The 23,006-nt window shown below is 42.0% G+C and overlaps 1 protein-coding gene across 2 annotated transcripts in view; it reads right to left on the reverse strand.

Moving 5' to 3' along the window:
* VWA8 (von Willebrand factor A domain containing 8) overlaps positions 1-23,006 on the reverse strand; it is a 400,056-nt gene that overhangs the window by 323,835 nt on the left and 53,215 nt on the right. For both annotated transcript variants that reach the window (XM_079778511.1, XM_079778510.1), the window contains exons 5-7: positions 21,754-21,921; positions 17,703-17,867; positions 371-420 (exon numbers count right to left, since the gene is read on the reverse strand). In XM_079778511.1, the coding sequence (XP_079634637.1) occupies positions 371-420; positions 17,703-17,867; positions 21,754-21,921 (383 nt within the window). The remainder of the gene's footprint in view (positions 1-370; positions 421-17,702; positions 17,868-21,753; positions 21,922-23,006) is intronic.

Below are 23,006 nucleotides of genomic sequence, written 5' to 3' on the forward strand. Positions count from 1 at the left end.
ATCTGGCAAAGCATACTCATTCTTTAGAACCCATCTCAATGCCAATGCCTTTATGAAGTCCATATAAACTCTTAACCACAACTTTGAAAGTATTACCTTATTATACTATGTTAAACTATGTTAAACATTCAAATATCTTTAACCTCTTCTAGATTTTGAGTTTCTTACCATCAAATATCATGTCTTTACCATGATTTTATCTTTATCATCTTCTTTGTTATTTTTATCATCAGCACTTACCACAACTACTAAAAAATTTCTTCAAAGAATTATTGTCAATTGAATGAATCATTCAATCAATGGGCAATACAAATTCATGTTAAGTGTCCAGATATTTATATAAAAATATATAAATGTATAGCTGACTTACTTTTCAGCAGAAACATTGGATCCAACAGAATATAACAGTTTAAGTTGGTCCTAAAATACATAGAAACATCAAAACAATTAATAAGGAATATAATGAATTAAATACAAATGTTTTCTCAACAATCCAATCTTTGAATTAATCAGACACTAAGTAATTAAGAGCAAAAAATAATTTATTGATACATTCCATTTTCAAAAAAAGTAACCTTCTTAAAAAATCTGTTAGAGCTCTGTTCCACATTTCTCAGTGGTTAGAGCGTCAGTCTGCAGACCAAACGGCCACAGGTTTGATTCCAGGTCAAGGGCACATACCTGGGTTGCAGGTTCGTTCCCTACCCAGTCAGGGGGTATATGTGGGAGGCAACCAATTGATGTGTCTCTCTCATATCCATGCTTCTCTCTCTCTCTCTCCCCTCTCTAAAAAAAAAAAACAAAAAACAATGGAGGAGTGAAGATGGCAGCTGGCAGGACAGCAGTGAGGGAGAGAGTGTGAGTGAGGGAGTGAAAAGGCAGTGTATGGGAGAGAAACCAAGATGGCGGCATAAGGTAAACACCTAATTGTTGCCTGCCATAACAATTTTGAAACTACAACTGGAAAACAGAGCGCACACCATCCAGAACCACCGGAAAGCTGGCAGAGTGGAAAACCTACAACTAGAGAAAAAAAGAGAGGGGGACGCTGAGCCTCAGGAGCTGTGGAGGTGCGGAGATCCGTGAGCGCGAAAAGGGCGGGCGGCTGAATACACGGCAGGCTTGCTCGCAGCGGCGCGGAGAGGGAGGGCAGCAGACACTGCGTGGCTAGCTTTCTCATTTGGGAGAAAAACAAAACCTCCTGACTGCACTGAAATCCAGCTGCGGTCGGGGAGAAACTGGTCTGTTTGGCAGCGGGCGAGGCTCGAAAGCTGCCTTCTCTCAGAGGCGCGCAGCCATTGATTAGGGCACGGAGAAACCTGCCCTCTTAGGGCGGCGCGGACGGAAACCAAGTTTGTCTGCAGCATTCTGAGACTCCGCCCCATCCAAGCTGAGCACAGCCCTCCCAGTGACTGGATTTCTCGTTCGGGAGAAAAACAAAACCTCTGGTCTGCACTGAAATCCAGCCCCAGCTGGGGAGAAACTGGTCTGTTAGGCAGCGGGAGGGGCTCGAAAGCTGCCTTCTCTCAGAGGCGCGCAGCCATTAATTTGTGCACGGAGAAACCGCCCCTCTTAGGGCGGAGCAGACGGGAAACCAAAGCTTGTCTGCGCCATCCTGAGACTCCACCCCATCCAAGCTGAGCACAGAAGCTCTCCCAGCAGAGACACTGCTGATCCTCACAGCCAACTGGCTTGGAGATCAACTCCCGCCAGTGATACCAACAATCCCAACCACTCTGAACTCCAGTTTCTGGGGACACGCGGGGGACCCAGACGCCTACGGGACTCTCGGCCATCGGTCGGAGAGTGAGAGTGACTTTTCTGTCGGTGTGTACGACACCAGATTTCAACCACTCTCATAAGGGACACATTCAAGAGGCAGACTCAGCGAGCACCAAAGCCCTACTGTGTCTCCAGCACAGCAATTCTTCCGTTATAGACACAGCAGGCCCTCACAACCAATTGGACCGGAGGTCAATTCCTCCCAGTGTACCAACAGCAATCAGGGCTTTTAACTACACCAAGACTTTCCACTCAGCCCACAAAGGGGAGTACCAAGAGCGACCACCTAGGGTGAATGGGGAAGCTGAGCTACCAGCCCCTATAGGTCACCGACCACACAAAGCCACTCCATTAACACAGGGAGGCAGCCAAAATGTGGAGACATCGAAGTATGTCACAAGTAGGAGAGATAGATGAAAGCAAACTAATGGACGACACAGTGTTCAGAACCATATTTATAAGGTTACTCAAGAATCTTCTAAAAACCGCTGAGAAACTTGAAGAGACCCTCAAGGTCCTAAATGAGAATACCAAAAAAATGGAAAAGGACCAGTCAGAAATTATGCATACACTGTCTGAAATAAAGAATATACAGAGTAGACCACCGCACCCGAAGAGTCAAACCAAAGATCTGGAATATGAGGAAGAAAAAAACACCCAACCAGAGAGGCAGAAAGAAAGAAGAATCCAAAAGTGTGAGGATAGCATAAGGAGCCTCCGAGATGGCTTTAAGCGTACCAATATCTGAATTTTTGGGGTGCCAGAAGAGAGAGAGCAAGATACTGAAAACCTATTTGAAGAAATAATGACAGAAAACTTCCCCCACCTGGTGAAAGAAATAGACTTACAGGTTCAGGAAGCACACAGAACCCCAAACAAGAGGAATCCAAAGAGGACCACACCAAGACACATCATAATTAAAATGCCAAGGGCAAAAGACAAAGAGAGAATCATACAAGCAGCAAGAGAAAAACAGTTAGTTACCTACAAGGGAGCATCCATACGACCGTCAGCTGATTTCTCAACAGAAACTATGCAGGCCAGATGGGAATGGCAAGAAATATTCAAAGTGATGAATAGCAAGAACCTACAACCAAGACTACTCTATCCAGCAAAGTTATCATTCAGAATTGAAGGGCAGATAAAGAGCTTCACAGATAAGGAAAAGCTAAAGGAGTTCATCACCACCAAACCAGTATTATATGAAATGCTGAAAGGTATTCTTTAAAAGGAGGAAAAAGAAGAAAAAAGTAAAGATAAAAATTATGAACAACAAATACATATCTATCAACAAGTGATTCTAAAAATCAAGTGAATTCAAAATCTGAGGAACAGAATAAACTGGTGAACATAATAGAATCAGAGGCATAGAATGGGAGTGGATTGATAATTCTCAGGGGGAAAGGGGTGTCTGTGTGGGGGGTACGGGTAGAGACTGGACAAAAATCATACACCTATGGATAAGGACAATGCGGGGGAGGGAACCGGGTAATGGGGAGATATGGGGGGAAAAAAGGAGAAACAATTGTAATAATCTGAACAATAAAGATTTATTAAAAAAAAAAAAGAAAAGGCAGTGTATGGATGTGTGGTGACTGTGTGTGTGTGTGTGTGTGTGTGTGTGTGTGTGTGTGTGTGTGTAAGGGACAGTTAGATCCTGCAGGAATATCAGGGGCTGACAGAATGGGCTCTCCTAGATGGGGAGCCCCTGATACCACTGCAAGCACTCCAGGGGAGGCTGGCTCTGGCACAGAAACCATGCAATCTTGAAGGGGAGAGCTGCTGTGACTAGGAGCCCAGCCTCACCCCCACACAGACAGGCCTCAGACACCATCCGGGACACTGTACCACTCCAGCCAAAAACCTGCTACCTCAACTGCAGACACACAGCCTCCAGGAATGCAGCGTCCCTGGCCACAGTCTCCTATGAGCCCCGGAGTATGCTTCCTCCCGCCAAGGCTGCAACTTCAGCCACAGGATCTATACAACTTGGCACCTGGACCGCTTGGTGGGACTCAGAGTGCCCACCCCTACTGCCAAGTACACTGCGGGGTCTGCCCCCTGGCTCAGTCAGAGTATTTGGGCAGGCTCCGCCTTCTTGGACAAACAAAACTGTCACATGGCGCACGTCCTACCCCCGGCCCAAGTCAGAGCTGCTGGTGTGACCTGGTGTGCCCAGCCACAGGTCATAGAACCACACTGCATGTGCACTGCCAGAGGGACCTAGGGCGCCATCTTGCCTTGGGTGCTGAGGCTGCAGAGTAAATTGTATGCCAGAGGGCTCTGGGCCCTCACAGGGAGTCGCACACCAGAGAACTGTGCATACACCCCTGCTGACGCGAAGAATCTGAAGTGGACAACTAAGAAACCAGAACCAGGGGAGAAGGCGGGGGGCAACTCAGAGCAGAGACAATAAAGCGATGAAACAAAAGGCAGACCCAGCCTCCAGTCTAGCGAGTCCCAGATCACTGAACCACTAGGGGCTTCAATACCTCAGACACCAAGCAGGGAGCCCAGGGCCAGAACAAGATAGCAAAAATGGGGAGACAAAGTAACAACCCCCAAAGGAAAGGAAAAAAGTAATTGCCAGAAAAAGGAACTAAATGAAACAGAGGCATGCAATAGGTCAGAAAAAGAATGACAAGTAAGGGTCATGCCGTTCCTAAACTAGCTGGATAAGAAAATCAACAACTAATGTAAGAATCAACAGGATATTAAGAATGACATAGCTACAATAAAAACACAATGGAAGGTTTCACTAGCACACTAGAAGAAGCAGAGTTATAAGACAAGGCAGAAAACACACCCAATCTGAACAGCAATTGGAGAAAAAAATTAGAAAGCAGGAGGAGAGCTTAATGGAGCTTTGCGACAACATGAAACCAAGTAACATACATATAATAGGGATGCCAAAAGAACAAGAAGAGGAGCAAGGGTTAGGAAAACAATATGAAGAAATAACAGAAAACTTCCCTGATTTGGAGAAGAAAACAGTCACATAAGCACAGAGTACCACATTAGATGAACCTCAAAAGACCCACACAAAGACACATTGTAATTACAATGGCAAACGTTAACAGCAAAGAGAGAATCTTAAAGGCTGTAAGAGAGAGACAGAGACAGAAACACATCAGGCCAAAAGGGAATGGAATGAAGTATACAAAGTGATGCAAAGCAAGAAACTGAATCCAAGAATAATGTATCCAGCAAGGCTATCATTCAAGATTGAAGGGAAAATCAAGAGCTTCGCAGATAAAAAAAAGACTAAGGGAGTTTATCACTATGAAGCCAGCAATGAAAGAAATGCTAAAGGGATGGTTGTAAAAAGAAGAAATAGAAAGGGAAGAAGGAACACATGCATAAATGATAAAAATGGCTACAAACAACTACTTATCAATAATAACCTTAAACATAAATGGATTAAATGCTCCAATCAAAAGACATCAGGTGGCTGAATGGATAAGAAAACCTGACCCATGTACATGCTGTCTAAAAGAGACCCATGTCAGAACAAGGGGCTTACAAAACCTGAAAGTGAAGGTATGGAAAAATATTTTTCAGGCAAATGGAAATGAAAAAAAAAAAAGTTGGGGTAGCAATACTTACATCTTACAAAATAGACCTCAAAGTGAAGGCCATAACAACAGATAAGGAAGGCCACTTCATAATACTAAAGGGAGCAATTCTACAAGAAGATGTAACTCTGGTAAACATATATGTACCCAATACAGGAGCACCAAAATACATAATAAAAACTTCTAGAAGACATCAAAGGATAGATCGACAGCAATATAACCATAGTAGGAGACTTTACTACCCCATTGACATCACTGAATAAATCCTCTAGACAAAAAATTAGCAAAGAAACATCAATCCTAAAGGACTCACTAGATCATATGGACTTAATCGATATCTTTAGAACATTTCACCCCAAAGCTACAGAATATACATTCTTCTCAAGCGCACATGGGACATTTTCAAAGATAGACCACATATTGGGAAATAGGCAAGTCTCTTCAAATTCAATAACACTGAAATCATATCAAGCATCTTCTCAGATTACAATGCCATAAAATTAGAAATCAACTACAATAAAAACAATAAAAATCTTCAAACACTTGGAGGCTAAATAGCATGTTATTAAACATTTATTGTGTTACCAAAAAGATCAAAAAAGAAATAAAAAACATCCTGGAAACAAATGACAATGAAAATGGCAATCCAAAATCTTTGGGACACAGTGAAAGCAGTCCAGATAGGAAAGTTTATAGCGCTACAGGCCTACATCAAAAAACAAGAAAAACTGTAGTAAATTATCTAACTCTACAACTTAAAGAATTAGAAAGAGAGCAACAATAAAAGCCCACAGTGAGCCGTAGGAAGGAGATAATAAAGATCAGAGAAGAAATAAATGAAATAGAGACCCCCCAAAAATATAAATAAAATACAAAAGATCAATGAAACCAAGTGCTGGTTCTTTGAAAGGATAAACAAAATTGATGAAACTCTATCCAGGCTCACCAAGAAGCAAAGAGAGAGGACCCAAATAAACAACCTCAGAAATGAAAGATGCGAAATAACAGACCCCACAGAAATATAAAAGATTGTAAAAAAAAATACTATGAACCACTCTATTGCAACAAACTAAACAACCTAGAGGAAATGGACATATTCCTAGACAAATATAAACTTCCAAAACTCAATCAAGAAGAATTAAAAATTTTCAACAGGCTGATAAATAAGGAGGAAATTGAAGCAGTCATCAAAAAACTTACAGGAAACTAAAGCCCATGGCCAGAAGGCTTCACAGGGCAGTTTCCTCAGACTATTCCAAAAAGTTCAAGAGGAAGGGACACTTCCAAGCTCATTCTATGAAGCCAACATTACCCTAATCCCAAAACCAGATAAAGACAATACAAAGAAAGAGAATTACAGACCAATATCCCTGATGAACATAGATGCTAAAATCCTCAACAAAATTCTAACAAATCAGATCCAGCATTACCTTAGGAAGATCATACACCATGACTAAGAGGAATTTATTCCGGGGATGCAAGGCTAGTACAAATATCCGCAAATCAATAAACTTGATACATCACATAAACAAGTTGAGAGACAAAAATCACAATCATATCAATTGATTCAGAAAAGGCATTTGACAAAATCCAACAAACTTTCCAGATAAAAGCTCACAGCAAAGTGGGACTAGAGGGATCAGACCTCAACATAATAATAGCATTATATGACAAACCTACAGCCAACATCATGCTCAATGGGCAAAAACTAAAACCATTCCTCCTAAGAACAGAAACAAGACAGGAATGCCCACTTTCACTACTCCTGTTCGACACAGTACTAGAAATGCTAGCCATAGTGATCAGACAAGAACAAGAAATAAATGGCATCCAAATTGGAAAAGAAGAAGTAAAATTATTCACAGATGACAGGATATAGTACACAGAAAACCCTAAAGACTCCATCAAAAAACTACTAGAACTAATAAAATGATTTTGGCAATGTAGCAGGATACACAATTAACACCCAGAAATCTATGGCTTTTGTTCACCAATAATGAACTCACAGAAAGAGAAACTAAAAAAACAACCCATTTACCATTGTAATAAAAAAAAATTAAGATACCTAGGAATAAATTTAACCAAGGAGGTAAAGGACCTGTACTCGGAAAACTACAGGACGCTGAAAAAAGAGATGGAGGAAGACATAAACAAATGGAAGAATATACTATGTTCATGGATTGGTAGAATCAATATCATTAAAATGTCCATACTACTCAAAGCAAGCTATAGATTCAATGCAATCCCCATTAAAATACCAATGGCATATTTCACAGACCTAGAAAGAACTCTCCAAAAATTCATCTGGAATAAAAAAAGACCCCGAATAGCCATAGCAATCCTGAGAAAGAAGAACAAAGTTGGAGGGATCTCAATACCAGATATCAAGCTGTATTACCAAGCCACGGTTTTCAAAACTGCCTGGTACTGGCACAAGAACAGACATATAGACCAATGGAACAGAACAGAGAACCCAGAAATTGACCCAAGCCATTATGCTCAATTAATATTTAACAAAGGAAGCAAGAGCATACAATGGAGTCAACACAGTCTCTTCAATAAATGGTGTTGGGAAAATTGGACAGATACATGCTAAAAAATGAAACTAGACCACCAACTTACACCATACACAAAAATAAACTCAAAATGGCTAAAGGACTTAAACATAAGATGAGAAACCATAAAAATCTTAGAAGAATCCATAGGCAACAAAATATCAGATATATATTGTAGCAATATCTTTACCCATACAGCTCCTAAGACAATGTAAACTAAGCAGAAAATAAACAAATGGGACCACATCAAGATAAAAAGCGGCATCAAGAGAGAAACAGATGGAGACCGGCAAGATGGTAGAGAGGGAGAGTATATGAGAGAGTGAGAGAGTGATAGAGGAGTGTGTGGACATGTGTGGTGTGTGTGTGCATGTGTATGAGAGAGGTAGGGACAGTTAGATCCTGCAGGTCTTCCAAGGGGCTGCCAAACCGGGCAGTCTTAGATGGCGAAACCTCGCAGCACTGTGAACACTCCAGGGCTGGCTAGTGAGGGTACAGGGACCACACCATCTTGAAAAACAGAACTGCTTGAGACTAGGATCCTAGCCTCACCACCACCCAATCTGGTCTCAGGCGCAAATTGGGACCCTGCAGCCACTGGGGACAGAGACCTGCGACCACAGCTGCAGACCCACAGACACCAAGAATCCAGACATCCCGGCCACAGATATCTGTGAGTCACAGAGCTCATTCCACTCCCCACGGGCTCGCTGCAGTGCCATAGGAACTGCTGGACCAGTCCCATGCAAGCAGGCCTCCTGCCCACACAGGGCAGCTCCTCTGCCAGAATTTGAGCCTGGGGGCGCAAACACTGGGAATCTGTTTCACACAGCGCACAATCGTGCGACCAGACCCCACGCCCACACAGCGCAGCTCCACTGCCTGAATCTGAGCCTGGGCAAGCAGACACTGGGAATCTGTTTCCCGCAGAGTGCAATCCCGTGACCAGACCCCACGCCCACACAGGGCAGCTGTGATACCTGAATTTAAGCCTGGGTGCATGTACACTGGGAGGCTGTTTTACACCGCACAGGAGTGGACCTCCTGCCAACACAGGGTGGCTGTGCAACCTGGTCCCCTAAGCAGACCAGAGACCCTGATTCTCTGCACGAGAGGCAGCACTGAGCACCAGTGACTTGACTCTGTTTCTCATCACACACGTCTGGAATACCTGATTCCCAGTGCACGCACAGTAAGAACCAGTGACTTCAATTGTAGGTGCATGCGCACAAAGGGACCCTGATTCTAAGCGCAAGGCCACACCAAGCAACAGAGATTCCAATACTCGATTCTCGGCACAGCCACAGGGGGACTCTGACTCCTGGCATGTGCTAGGGGGCTCTGATTTTCCGCACACGCCAGAGGGGTTTCTTTTTCAGCGTAGCACAGGCGGGGTCCCTGATTCTAGGTGGCACACGAGGCTGCACTGTGCACTGGTGACTCTGATCCTGGGTGAGCGTGGATCCCACCAACCCACAGCAGCCACACATCTTGGTGTCGGAGCTCTTCAGTGACACTCGGGTAGCGTGAAGCTCCCATTGCACATGTCCCAGGCCCCCGCAACTCAGCGTTTGAACCTTCTGGTGATAGTCAGAATGGAAAGACAATGAAACAATCCCCAGAGGAAAGAAAAAGAGGAATCACCAAGAAAGGAAATAAGTGAAAAGGAGGCATGCAACATGACAGAAAAAGAATTCAGAGTAATGGTTGTACAATTCATTCACCGGATGGATGAGAAAATCAACAACCTATGCAAGAATCAGGAAGAAATGAAAAGTGATATAGCTACAATCAAAAACACCATGGAAGGTTTCAACAGTAGATTAGAAGAAGCAGAGGACCGAATTAGTGAGTTAGAAGATAAGGTACAGAAACAAGCCCAATCTGAACAGCAACAGGAGAAAAAAATTAAAAAGCAGGAGGAGAGCCTAAGGGAGCTTTGGGACAACACAAAATGAAGTAACATATGTATAATAGGGCTGCCAGGACAAGAAGAGCAGCAAGAATTAGAAAATCTATTTGAAGAAATAATGACAGAAAAATTCCCTGATATGGAGAAGAAAAAAGTTACACAAGTACAGAGAGTCCCAAGCAAGATGGATCCCAAAAAACCCACACCAAGACACATTATTACAATGGCAAATGTAACGACAAAGAGAGAATCTTAAAGGCTGCAAGAGAGAGACAGAGAGGATCCTCCATGAGATTATCAAATGATTTCTCAACAGAAACACATCAAGCTAGAAGGGAATGGAAGGAGGTATACAAAGTGATGCAAAGCAAAGGGCTGAGTCCAAGAATACTCTATCCAGCAAGGCTATCAATCAGAATTGAAGGGGAAATCAAGAGCTTCGCAGACAAAAAAAAGCTAAGGGAGTTTATCACTACTAAGCCAGCAATGCAAGTAATGCTAAAGGGAATGCTGTAAAAAGGAGAAATAGAAAGGGAGGAAAGAACACAGGCAGAAAGTACAGAAATGTCTACAAACAACTACCTAGCAATAATAACATTAAATGTAAAAGGATTAAATGCTCCAATCAAAAGAAATCAAGTGACTGAATGGATTTAAAAAAAAAAAAAGACCCATATATATGCTGTCTACAGGAGACCCACCTCAGAACAAGGGACTCACAAAGACTGAAAATGAAGGGATGGAAAAATATCTATCAGGCAAATGGAAATTAAAAAAAAGCTGGGGTAGCAATACTTATATCTGAAAAAATAGACCTCAAAGTGAAGACCATAACAAGAGACAAGAAAGGCCACTTCATAATTCTAAAGGGATCGATGCAACAAGAGGATATAACTCTGGTAAACATTTATGCACCCAATGCAGGAGCACACAAAAACATAAAAAAACTTCTGGAAGATATCAGGAGAGAGATGGACAGCAACACAATCATAGTAGGAGACTATACTACCCCATTAACATCACTGTATAAATCCTCTAGACAAAAAATTAGGAAAGAAACATCAATCCTAAATGACTCACTAGATCAGATGGACTTAATTGACATATTTAGAACATTCCACCCCAAAACTACAGAATATACATTCTTCTCAAGCACACATGGGACAGTTTCAAAGATAGACCACATACTGGGACACAGGCAAAGTCTCTCCAAATTCAAGAAGATTGAAATCATATCAAGCATCTTCTCAGATCACAATGCCATAAAATTAGAAATCAACTATAGTAAAAACAATCACAAAAATTCAAACACTTGGAGGCTGAATAGCATACTATTAAACAATGAGTGTGTTACCAAAGAGATCAAAGAAGAAGTAAAAAAACATCCTGGAAACAAATAACAATGAAATCACACCAATCCAAAATCTTTGGGACACATTGAAAGCAACCCTAAGAGGGAAGTTCATAGCATTACAGGCCTAACTAAACACACACACACACACACACACACACACACACACACACACACGCAAAAAAAAAAAAAAAAAAAGCCAGCAAAAACACACACACAAGAAAAACTGGTAATAAACCATTTAACTCTGCAACTTAGAAGAATTAGAAAGAGAGCAATAAGAAAAGCCCAGTGTGAGCAGAAGGAAGGAAATAATAAAGATCAGAGGAGAAATAAATGACATCGAGACTAAAAAAAAACAATACAAAAGATCAATGAAACCAATAGTTGGTTCTTTGAAAGGATAAACAAGATTGATGAACCTCTAGCCAGGCTCACCAAGAAGCCAAGAGAAAGGACCCAAATAAACAAAATCAGAAATGAAAGAGGTGAAATAACAATAGACCCCACAGAAATACGAAGAATCGAAAAAAATACTATGAGCAACTGTACTCCAACAAACTGATCAACCTAGAAGAAATGGACATATTCCTAGAAAAATACGACCTTCCAAAACTCAACCAGGAGAAATAAAAAAATCTGAATAGGCCAATAACTATGGAGAAAATTGAAGAAGTAATCAAAAAACTTCCAACAAACAAAAGCCCTGGACCAGATGGCTTCACAGGGGAGTTTTATCAAACATACAAAGAAGAAATAAAACCTATCCTCCTCAGACTATTCCAAAAATTTCAAGAGTAAGGAGCACTTCCAAGCTCTTTCTACGAAGCCAGCATTACCCTAATTCCAAAACCAGATAAAGACAATATAAAGGAAGAATATTACAGGTCAATATCCCTCATGAACATAGACGCCAAAATCCTCAACAAAATTCTAGCAAATCGAATCCATCATTACATCAGAAAGATCATACATCATGACCAAGTGGGATTTATTCTGGGGATGCAAGGATAAACAAGTCAATATCCACAAGTTAATAAATGTGATACACCACATAATATCTGCAAGTCAATAAATGTGATACACCACATAAACAAACTGAGAGATAAAAACCATATAATCATATCCATTGATGCAGAAAAAGCATTTGACAAAATCCAACACCCTTTCTTGATAAAAACCCTCAGCAAGGTGGGAATAGAAGGATCATGCCTCAACATAATAAAAGCCATATATGACAAACCCATAGCCAACATCATACTCAATAGGCAAAAACTAAAACCATTTCCCCTAAGAACAGGAACAAGACAGGGATGCCCACTCTCACCATTCCTATTCGACACAGTACTGGAAGTACTAGCCATTGCAATCAGACAAGAAGAAGAAATAAAAGGCATCCAAATTGGAAAAGAGGAAGTAAAACTGTCCTTATTTGCAGATGCCGTGATATTGTACATAGAAAACCCCAAAGACTCCATCCAAAAACTACTAGACTTAATAAATGAATTCGGCAATGTACCAGGATACAAAATTAACACCCAGAAGTCTATGGCTTTTCTATACACCAATAATGAACTCACAGAAAGAGAAATCTAGAAAGCAATCCCATTTACCATTGCAACAAAAAAATTAAGAAACCTAGGAATAAACTTAACCAAGCAGACAAAGGACCTGTACTCAGAAAATTTCAGGATGCTAAAAAAAGAGATAGAGGAAGACATGAACAGATGGAAGAATATACCATGTTTATGAATTGGTAGAATCAACATCATTAAAATGTCCACACTACCCAAAGCAATCTATAAATTCAATGCAATCCCCATTAAAATACCAATGGCATACTTCAAAGACCTAGAACAAATTCTCCAAAAATTTATCTGGAATAAAAGAAGACCCCGAATAGCTGCAGCAATCTTGAGAAAGAAGAACAATGTTGGAGGAATCACAATACCATATATCAAGCTATACTACAAAGCCACGGTTCTTAAAACTGCCTGGTACTGGCACAAGAACAGACATATAGACCAATGGGACAGAACATAGAACCCAGAAATCGACACAAGCCAGTAAGCTCAATTTATATTATCCAAGGAGGCAAGAGCATACAATGGACAGTCTCTTCAATCAATGGTGCTGGGAAAACTGGACAGATACTTGCAAAAAAATGAAACTAGATCACCATACACAAAAATAAAATCAAAATAGATAAATGACTTAAATGTAAGATGGGAAAGCAAAAAAATCTTAGAAGAAACCATAGGCAGCAAAATAGCAGACACTTGTCATATCAATATCTTTACTGATACAGCTCCTAGGCCAATAGAAACTAAAGAGAAAATAAACAAATGGGACTACATCAAAAGAAAAAACTTCTGCACAGCAAAAGAAACCAACAACAAAACAACAAGAAAGCCCACTGAATGGGAGAACATATTTGCCAATGTTATCTCAGATAAGCGTTTAATCTCCAACATTTACAGGGAACTCATATAACTTAACAAAAGGAAGATAAACACCCCAATCAAAAAATGGGCAAAGGACCTAAATAGACACTTTTCGAAAGAGGACATTCAGAAAGCCGAGAGACATATGAAAACATGCTCAAATCACTAATCATCCAAGAGATGCAAATAAAAACAACAATGAGGTACTATCTCACACCTGTCAGAATGGCTATCATCAAAAATCAACAAACGACAAGTGCTGGAGAGGATGCAGAGAAAAAGGAACCCTCCTTCACTGCTGGTGGGAATGCAGACTGGAGTTTCCTCAAAATATTAAAAATGGAACTGCCAATTGACCCATTAATACCACTTCTAGGAATATATCCAAAAATTCAGAAACACCAATCAGAAAGGATATATGCACCCCTATGTTCATAGCAACACAATTTACAATAGCTAAGATTTGGAAACAGCCTAAATGCTCATCAACAGATGAATGGATTAAAAAACAGTGATAAGACAGAGGAAGGCCAAGAGACATATGAAAACCTGCTCAAAGTCATTAATCATCAGAGAGATGCAAATCAAAACAACAGTGCAGTACCATCTCACACCTGTCAGAATGGCTATTATCAACAAGTCAACAAATGACAAGTGCTGGCGAGGAGGCGGAGAAAAAGGAACCCTCCCGCACTGCTGGTGGGAATGCAGACTGGTGCAGCCACTGTGGAGAACAGTATGGAGTTTCCTCAAAAAACTAAAAAGGAAACTCCCATTTGACCCAGTGATCCCACTTCTGGGAATATATCCCAAGAAACTAGAAACACCAATCAGAAAGGATATATGCACCCCTATGTTCATAGCAGCACAATTCACCATAGCTAAGATTTGGAAACAGCCTACGTGTCCATCAGCAGATGAGTGGATTAAAAAACTGTGGTACATCTACACAATGGGATACTACGCTGCGGTAAAAAAGGAGTTCTTACCATTTGCAACAACATGGATGGAGATGGAGAGCATTATGCTAAGTGAAATAAGCCAGGCAAAGAAAGATAAATATCACATGATCTCACTCATTTATGCAATATAATGAACAACATAAACTGATGAACAAAAACAGATCCAGAGAAAGAGAAACATCAATCAGAACGTCAAACCTCAGGGAAAGTAGGGGACAGTGGGGGTAAGGGGGAGAGATCAAACATAGGACTTATATGCATACATATAAGCCTAATCAATGGACACAGACAACAGGGGGGTGGGAGCATGAATGGGAGGTGGGGAGTAATGGGGGAATATGGACACATATGTAATACCTTAATCAATAAAGAAATAAAAAAAATAAAAATAAATAAAAAAAATAGTGATACATCTACACAATGGAATACTACGCTGCTGTAAAAAAGAAGGAATTCTTACCATTTGCAACAGCATGGATGGAGCTGGAGAGCATTATGCTAAGTGAAATAAGCCAGTCAGTGAAAGAAAAATACCACATGATCTCACTCATTTATGGATAATAAAGAACATTATAAACTGATGAACAAAAATAGATACAGAGGCAGGGAAGTATCAAACAGACTGTCAAACTACAGTGGGACAGCTGGGGAGGGTTGAAGGGGAGAAGTAAGAGATCAACCGAAGGATATGTATGCATGCATATAAGCATAACCAATAGACACAAGTCACTGGGCGGGGGGAGGTGAGGGCATGTTCTGGTGGGTAGGGGAGGCCAGGGGAAGGTCAATGGCGAAAAAAAGAAGACATACGTACTACTATTTGTAATACTTTAAACAATAAAATAAAATTTTTTTTAAAGTAGTGTCAAAATAAAAAGCTTCTGCACAGCAGAAGAAACTATCAACAAAACAACAAGAAAGCCCACTGCATGAGAGAACATATTTGCCAATGTTATCTCCAATAAGGGTCTAATCTCCAAAACATATAGGGAACTCATACATCTTAACAAAAGGAAGATAAACAATCCAATCAAAAAATGGGCCAAGGACCTAAATAGACACTTTTAGAAAGTGGACACACAGTAGGCCAAGAGACATAAGAAAACACTAGTGGCCCGGTGCACAAAATTTGTGCACGGGGTGGGGGGGGGGAAATGTCCCTCAGCCTGGCCTGCACCCTCTCCAATCTGGGACTCCTCGGGGGACGTCCAACTGCCGGTTTAGGCACGATCTCTATGGGATTGGGCCTAAACCGGCAGTCGGACATCCCTCTCACAATTGGGGACCGCTGGCTCCTAACCGCTTACCTGCCTGTGTGCCTGATCTCCCCTAACCACTCTGCCTGCTGGCCTGCTCGTCCCAAACTTTCCCCCCCCACCAGCATTCTCATCCCCAACTGCCCCCCTTGGCCGCCTGATCACCCCCAACTGCCTCCCCTCAGGCCTGCTCATTTCCAACTTCCCCCAAAGCCGGCCTGATAGCCAACTGCCCCCCCGCCAGCCTGCTCGCTCCAAACAGCGCCCCCTACCAGCCTGATCGCCCCCAATTGCTCCTCCTGCTGGCCTGATCGCCCCTAACTGCCCTCCCGCTGGCCTGCTTGCCTCCAACTGTCCCCCCTGCTGGCCTGATCGCTCCCAACTGCCCCCCCCACCGGCCTGCTCACTCCCAGCTGCCACCCCTGCCAGCCTGTTCATCCCCAACTGCCCCTCCCTGCCAGCCTGATTTCCCCCAACTGCCCCCCCGCCAGCCTGCTTGGCCCCAACTGCCCCCCCTGCCAACCTGATCATCCCCAACTCCAACCCCCGCCGGCCTGCTTGCCCCCAACTGTCCCCCCTGCTGTCCTGCTCATCCCCACTGCCCCCCCCACCTGCCTGATCACCCCCAACTGCCCTCCCCTCCTGGCCTGATCGCCCCTAACTGCCTCTGCCTCGGCCCCGCCACCATGGCTTTGTCCAGAAGGACATCCAGGATGGTCTCCCAGTCTAATTAGCATATTACCCTTTTATTAGTATAGATGCTCAAAGTCACTAATCATTCGAGAGATGCAAATCAAAACAACAATGAGGTACCATCTCACACTTGTCAGAATGGCTATCATCAACAAATCAACAAACGACAAGTGCTGGGGAGGATGTAGAGAGAAAGGAACCCTCCTGCACTGCTGGTGGGAATGGATACTAGTGTAGCCACTGTGGAAGACAGTATGGAGTTTCCTCAAAAAATTAAAAATGGAACTCCCATTCGACCCAGTAATCCCACTTCTAGGAATATATCCCAAGAGATCAGAAACACTAATCTCTTGGGATATATTCAGAAAGAATATATGCACCCCTATGTTCATAACAGCACAATTTATCATAGCTAAGATTTGGAAACAGCCTAAGTGCCCATCAGCAGATGAGTGGCTTAAAAAACTGTGGTACATCTACACAATGGAATACTACGCTGCTGTAAAAAAGAAAGAAGTCTTACCATTCACAATAGCCTGGATGGATATAGAGAGCATTATGCTAAGCAAAATAAGCCAGTTGGAGAAAGATAAATATCACATGATCTCATCATTTGTGGAATATAATGAACAATACATACTGATGAGCAAAAAAAGACCCAGAGATAGAGAAGCATCAAACAGACTGTCAAACCTCAGAGGGAAGGTGCGTGTGTGTGTGTGTGTGGGGGGGGGGGGGGGGGGGGGGGGTTAAGAGATCAACCAAAGGACTTGTATGGATACATATAAGCATATCCAATGGCCACAGACACTAGGGGGATGAGGGCATATGCTGGGGGGTGGGATTGGCCAGGGAGGAGTCAATGGGGGGAAAAGGAGACATATGTAATACTTTAAACAATAAAGAATTTAAAAAACAATAATGGGGGGGGGAAATCAATGGAAAAAAATATCCTTGGATGAGGATTAACAACAAAAAAATCCTGTTAGAAAAATGATACCACAATAATTTTTCTTCCTCATTTTCAGAGATTTTCTTCACCATATATCTTTTTTCCTTACAATTAGCTAGTGAGAAGGACATCTACAAACATAGTAACATTTTCATAGTAATTGAATTTATTATGAATAGAAAAACTGTTTAAAAAATAAATTATTCTTGTTCATACTTACCTTGAAGGGTAGATAATAAATATCTCTGGCTTGAAATCGAGAACGGAGAGGGGGGTCTAATGGATTCCCAGAGTACCTAGGCACTGGCAAGCCCAAAGCAATCACTCGGAAATTTTCACTAACTCGAACAATCTTCCACGCATCCAGTTCTGCTTTGGTATGATCCTTAAAGAGTATGAGATCAAACATTACATCATAACTAATACAGATTACAACTGCACAAGCTTCTAGGCTAAGAAATTTGGGCCCTGACTGCTGCGTAACCTATCTGAGAACACTCTCAAAGTCAAACTGCCAAGGAAGGAAGCAAAGTGAAAGGAGGATCAGGATGCCAGGGACGGCTCTCAATGCGAAGACTAGTGCTAAAAGGAGAGGCCGTGAACATATCGAGGAACAAAGGAGATGGGGGTCAGTTTCTAAGTCCAATGCAGTAACACAGAGTAACAGTGTTACGAGGGTAAGGACAATGTACTGGCTCAGATCAGAGGATGTAAAAAGGTAATCCCAGAGTGCAGACTGCTGGCAGAGCAGAGCCTGCCCATGGGCCTTAAGCAGAGAATTATGTCTACGGGTATATTTCTACCAAGGTATAATAATAGTAATAACAAACATGTATTGAAAACTTACTACATGGTAAGCACTTTCCATGAATTTTTCTCACTTAACTTTCACCAGGATCTAAACAGTCATTTAATTCCTTTTTATGAGTGAACCAACTGCTGTTCAGAGGAGTTATGTAACTTTCCCCTGATCCTGCAACTAGTATATGGTGGAGTTGAGAGACTGTAAACAGTACAGGTTTTAGATTTCTAAATCCTGGCTCTGGTGCACCCTCTGAGCCTCAGCTTTCTCACCTAAAAAGTGGGAATAATATCACCAACATTATTATGGCTTTATGAAAATTAAATGTGATTATATAGGTAAAAGAAACTGGTCCATAGCAGGCACCTATTAAATGCCATTCCTTACATCTGCCTGACTTTATCAATGGCTCTTCACTATGCTCAACTGTAGAATCCACGGAGCTTACAAAGTTGATATGAATGTGGCCCACATGACAGTGTAGAAACTCTTAACATGAGTCTCAAGGCCTTTCCTGGCCAGATTCATGTCTGATTCTCCCAGCCTTGGCAACCACTTCACACCCACCCCCTCAGCCCGCCTTCCGTGACTCTGTGCTTGTGCCCATCTCACAACCGTGGCTCTCCAGACACATCATGCTGCTTCACCAATACTGCTCTACTTGTTTGGAACACTCTTTCCACTTTGCACAGCCTAAACACAAGTATTATTCAAAGTTCAGCACAAAAAATATCTTCTTTAAAAGGGGACCCTTTCTCATCCCCTCCTTCCATCAGAACCACTTTCATACCCCTCCACTATGTCCGATGCAAGCGTCTATCATCATACATTTGTGAACTGACTTCTGTACATGACTTTCTCTTGCTGGATCCAAGGACTTATTACCTCTAGCACAGTGGTTCTCAACCTTTCTAATGCCGCGACCCTCTAATACAGTTCCTCATGTTGTGGTGACCCCCAACCATAAAATTATTTTCATTGCTACTTCATAACTGTAATTTTGCTACTGTTATGAATCGTAATGTAAATATCTGTGTTTTCTGATGGTCTTAGGCGACCCTGCTGGCGGTTCTCAACCTGTGGGTCGTGACCCACAGGTTGAGAACTGCTGCTGTAGAGCCTATACCATCGGAAAACACAGATATTTACATTACGATTCATAACAGTAGCAAAATCACAACAGTAGCAAAATTATGGTCTTAGGCGACCCTGCTAGCGGTTCTCAACCTGTGGGTCGTGACCCACAGGTTGAGAACTGCTGCTGTAGAGCCTATACCATCGGAAAACACAGATATTAACAGTAGCAAAATTACAGTTATGAAGAAGCAATGAAAATAATTTTATGGTTGGGGGTCACCACAACATGAGGAACTGTATTAAAGAGTCGTGGCATTAGAAAGGTTGAGAACCACTGCTCTAGCACATAGCAGGACAAATATCCATTGATTGAATGCATGAAATAATTAAAAAACATAATGAACAATTGTTTCTAGCATTACCAAAATCATGAACCTACATTTAATTAATAGGACTAACACTAACACTATGTCATATGTACTAAAAAACAAGAATCTGGATATAACCCTGTCTCAGAAACCAAGACTATAATTTTCAGAAAGCTAAATATTTCTATTTTCCACTTATCTGAAAATTATAATCGGAATATAAATAAAATTTATATAAGTCAATTGTATGTTTCCATAATAATATTCTACTATAATCACCTCTATGAAATCATTTAATTCTAATTTAGTATATTGAATCTAGCTAGAAATAAGTGGGACTTCAGTTATGCTGTTCAAATCCTTTTATCATAGAAATTATCTTAAAGTGGTGGTGTTTTGTGAAGAGATCTTGCCTATATTCTGTAAGGTTCCCATGAGACAGATGCTATGAATACAGAAATTATACTTACCAATAAAAATTATGTATTTATACTGATGACTACATTGGAAAAAATGTAGTATATCCTTCTCATCCTATCTAATAAAGAGGGAATATGCTAATTGACCCTCATGCCATCCCAAATATGGCGGTGCCCATAGCCAATAAGGAGGGAATATGCTAATTGACTGCCCCACCCTCAAAGATGGCAGCGCCCACAGCGACAAGATGGCGGCGCCCAGTCTCCTCAGGCCCCCAGCCACCCAGGGCCAGCCCAAGGTGCAGGCAATCCTCAGATGGCGGCTGCCCAGCCGACGCCCGAGGTACAGGCAAGCCTCAGATGTCGGTTGCCCAGCTGCCCAGGGCCACCCAAGGCTCAGTTAACCAGGACCGGCCGAGGCTTGCGCTGCTGGCAGTGGCAGCAGCAGAGGTGTGATGGGGCGTCGCCTTCCCCTGATTGCCGGGTCGTCTCCCGCCCCTGAGGGCTCCCAGACTGTGAGAGGGGGCAGGCCGGGCTGAGGGACCCCACCTCCAGTGCATGAATTTTCATGCACTGGGCCTCTAGTATATATATATATAAAAGTCTAAGCGACTGGCCAACTGGTAGCTATTATGCACACTGACCACCAGGGGGCAGATGCTCAATGCAGAAGCAGAAATCACAGGCATGGAAACATGGAACAGACTGATGAATCTCAGAGGGAAAGGGGGGACGTGGAGAGGACGGGAAGAGATTAACCAAAGATCTTATATGCATACTAGAGATCCAGTGCATGGATTCGTGCACCAGTGGGGTCCCTCGGCCTGGCCTGTGGGGATCGGGCCGAAACCAGCTCTCCGACATCCCCTGAGGGGTCCCAGATTGCAAGAGGGCACAGGCCAGGCCGAGGGACCCCACTGGTGCACGAATCCATGCACTGAGCCTCTAGTATAATGTAATATTTGAGCAAAGACTTTAAGTAAGCCGGACAGATATGTGGGAGAAAACCATTCCAGAAGAGTCAAGTGCTTGTGCAAAGCAACAATAAGGTAGGAGAATGCCTATCTAACATGTTTAAGATGTAGTAAAGGGAATTCTAGCAGGGCCAGGGTATCTTTTAAATATCTACTAATTTCTGTCAATATCTACTGGACTTTGCGCTTCCTGAGGCCAAGAACTGACCTTTTTTCAGCTTTGTATTCCCACCACTGTCTAGAAGCCATTAGGCTTTTAGTAAATAGTTGTTGAGAGATGGAAAAAAGGAAGAAAGGAAAGGAGAAGGAAAGGGAAGAAGAATTAAAAGGAGAAAGAAAGAGAGAGAGTTAGGAAAGAAAGAAGGAAAGGAGGGGAGAAGGGAGGAAGAGAAAAAGAAAGTTATTAGATTGGCAAGATAAAGTAAAAATCTTGGATGTCTTCTAAAATGGCCAGCAAATATTAGAAGAGTCTTGTAAAACTGCAAACTCATGACCTGGCTTAAGCAATTTGCCACAGATATGGGCCCCCTGAACATGTGTCCTCATTCTGATACAGTTGTGTCTTACACAACAATGGCACAACCCACAGCTCAGCAGCTAAGACAGAACAGCTGAATTTTTCTTTTCTTACCTTGAGAAGTTTGTCATAACGCTCTGCAGACATTAGGAAGCGTCCATCTTCAAGCTGCATCTCCCTATTTTCCAGCAAGTTGTTCAAAACAGGCAAAACATTCCTCTCCGCCTTTTCCAAGCCTTCCAAAACGAGAGTTCTGCCTTCTGTGGCTGCACGAACTGCACACTATTTCCAAGAAACAAAAGCAACATGAAAATATAGAAGATAGCAGAGCATGGCCACATTTTCTTGTAATGTAAATTATACTTGTGGTTCTTATAGGGACTGGAAATCAGGAAAGCTGGGTTCCAGTTCTTGATTTTGCTTTATCTGCCTAAATGACCTTAGGCAAGTGATGTTTGTCTCTTTAGGCCTGTTTCCTCCATTTTTAAAATGAAGAGATTAAAATAAACAATCTCTAAGGTTCCTTTCAGTTGTAACACTTCAGATAACACCCAATGAAATAGAAAACTCAGAGCTCTCTTTGAATTGGTAACATCACTAAACAAGGAAACCGAGTCCTTAACTAGAGAAGGGAAATGAAGATACAATCTGTCCTGTCCATCCCACAAACTTCTTGGGAGGATCAAATAAGCAAGGTGAGAACACATGGAGACTGTAAGGCTTTAAACAAGAGTCACATTAAAATGAATTCCGGTTTATTCTAATGTTCAATGCTGCCAACATTACAAACTTACCAAAAATTTCTAGTGAAATCTTTTTTAAAAAGAAGGGAGCAGTGCACAGATATTTTATGTGATCATTTCTCAAAGCAGAAGTTAGATCAACCAGCTGAAACCGGTTTGGTTCAGTGGATAGAGCATGGGCCTGCGGACTGAAGGGTCCCAGGTTCGATTCCGGTCAAGGGCATGTACCTTGGTTGCGGGCATATCCCCAGTAGGGGTTGTGCATGAGGCAGCTGATCGATGTTTCTCTCTCATCGATGTTTCTAACTCTCTATCCCTCTCCCTTCCTCTCTGTAAAAAATCAATAAAATATATTTTTAAAAAAAAAGAAAAAAGAAATTAGATCAACCATAAGGATCCTTTCCTGCCCTTCCAACTACAGAACTTCCAGAGACCTAGTTTTCTTAGAGAAATCAGAAAAAAACACAGCAAGATCCTTCTGGACAAACCATCTCATACAACAGGTTTAACAACCCAACACGTGGACACAAAGCATTTCAAGATAAAAGCAGCTGCATGACCTAAAATCAAAAACTGTCTAAGCTCCTGTCCTAGATTTGCTTCTGATTTGATAAAAGACCTTAG

Source organism: Cnephaeus nilssonii (genome assembly GCF_951640355.1).
Source record: "Cnephaeus nilssonii genome assembly, chromosome: 8".
NCBI lineage: Eukaryota > Metazoa > Chordata > Mammalia > Chiroptera > Vespertilionidae > Cnephaeus > Cnephaeus nilssonii.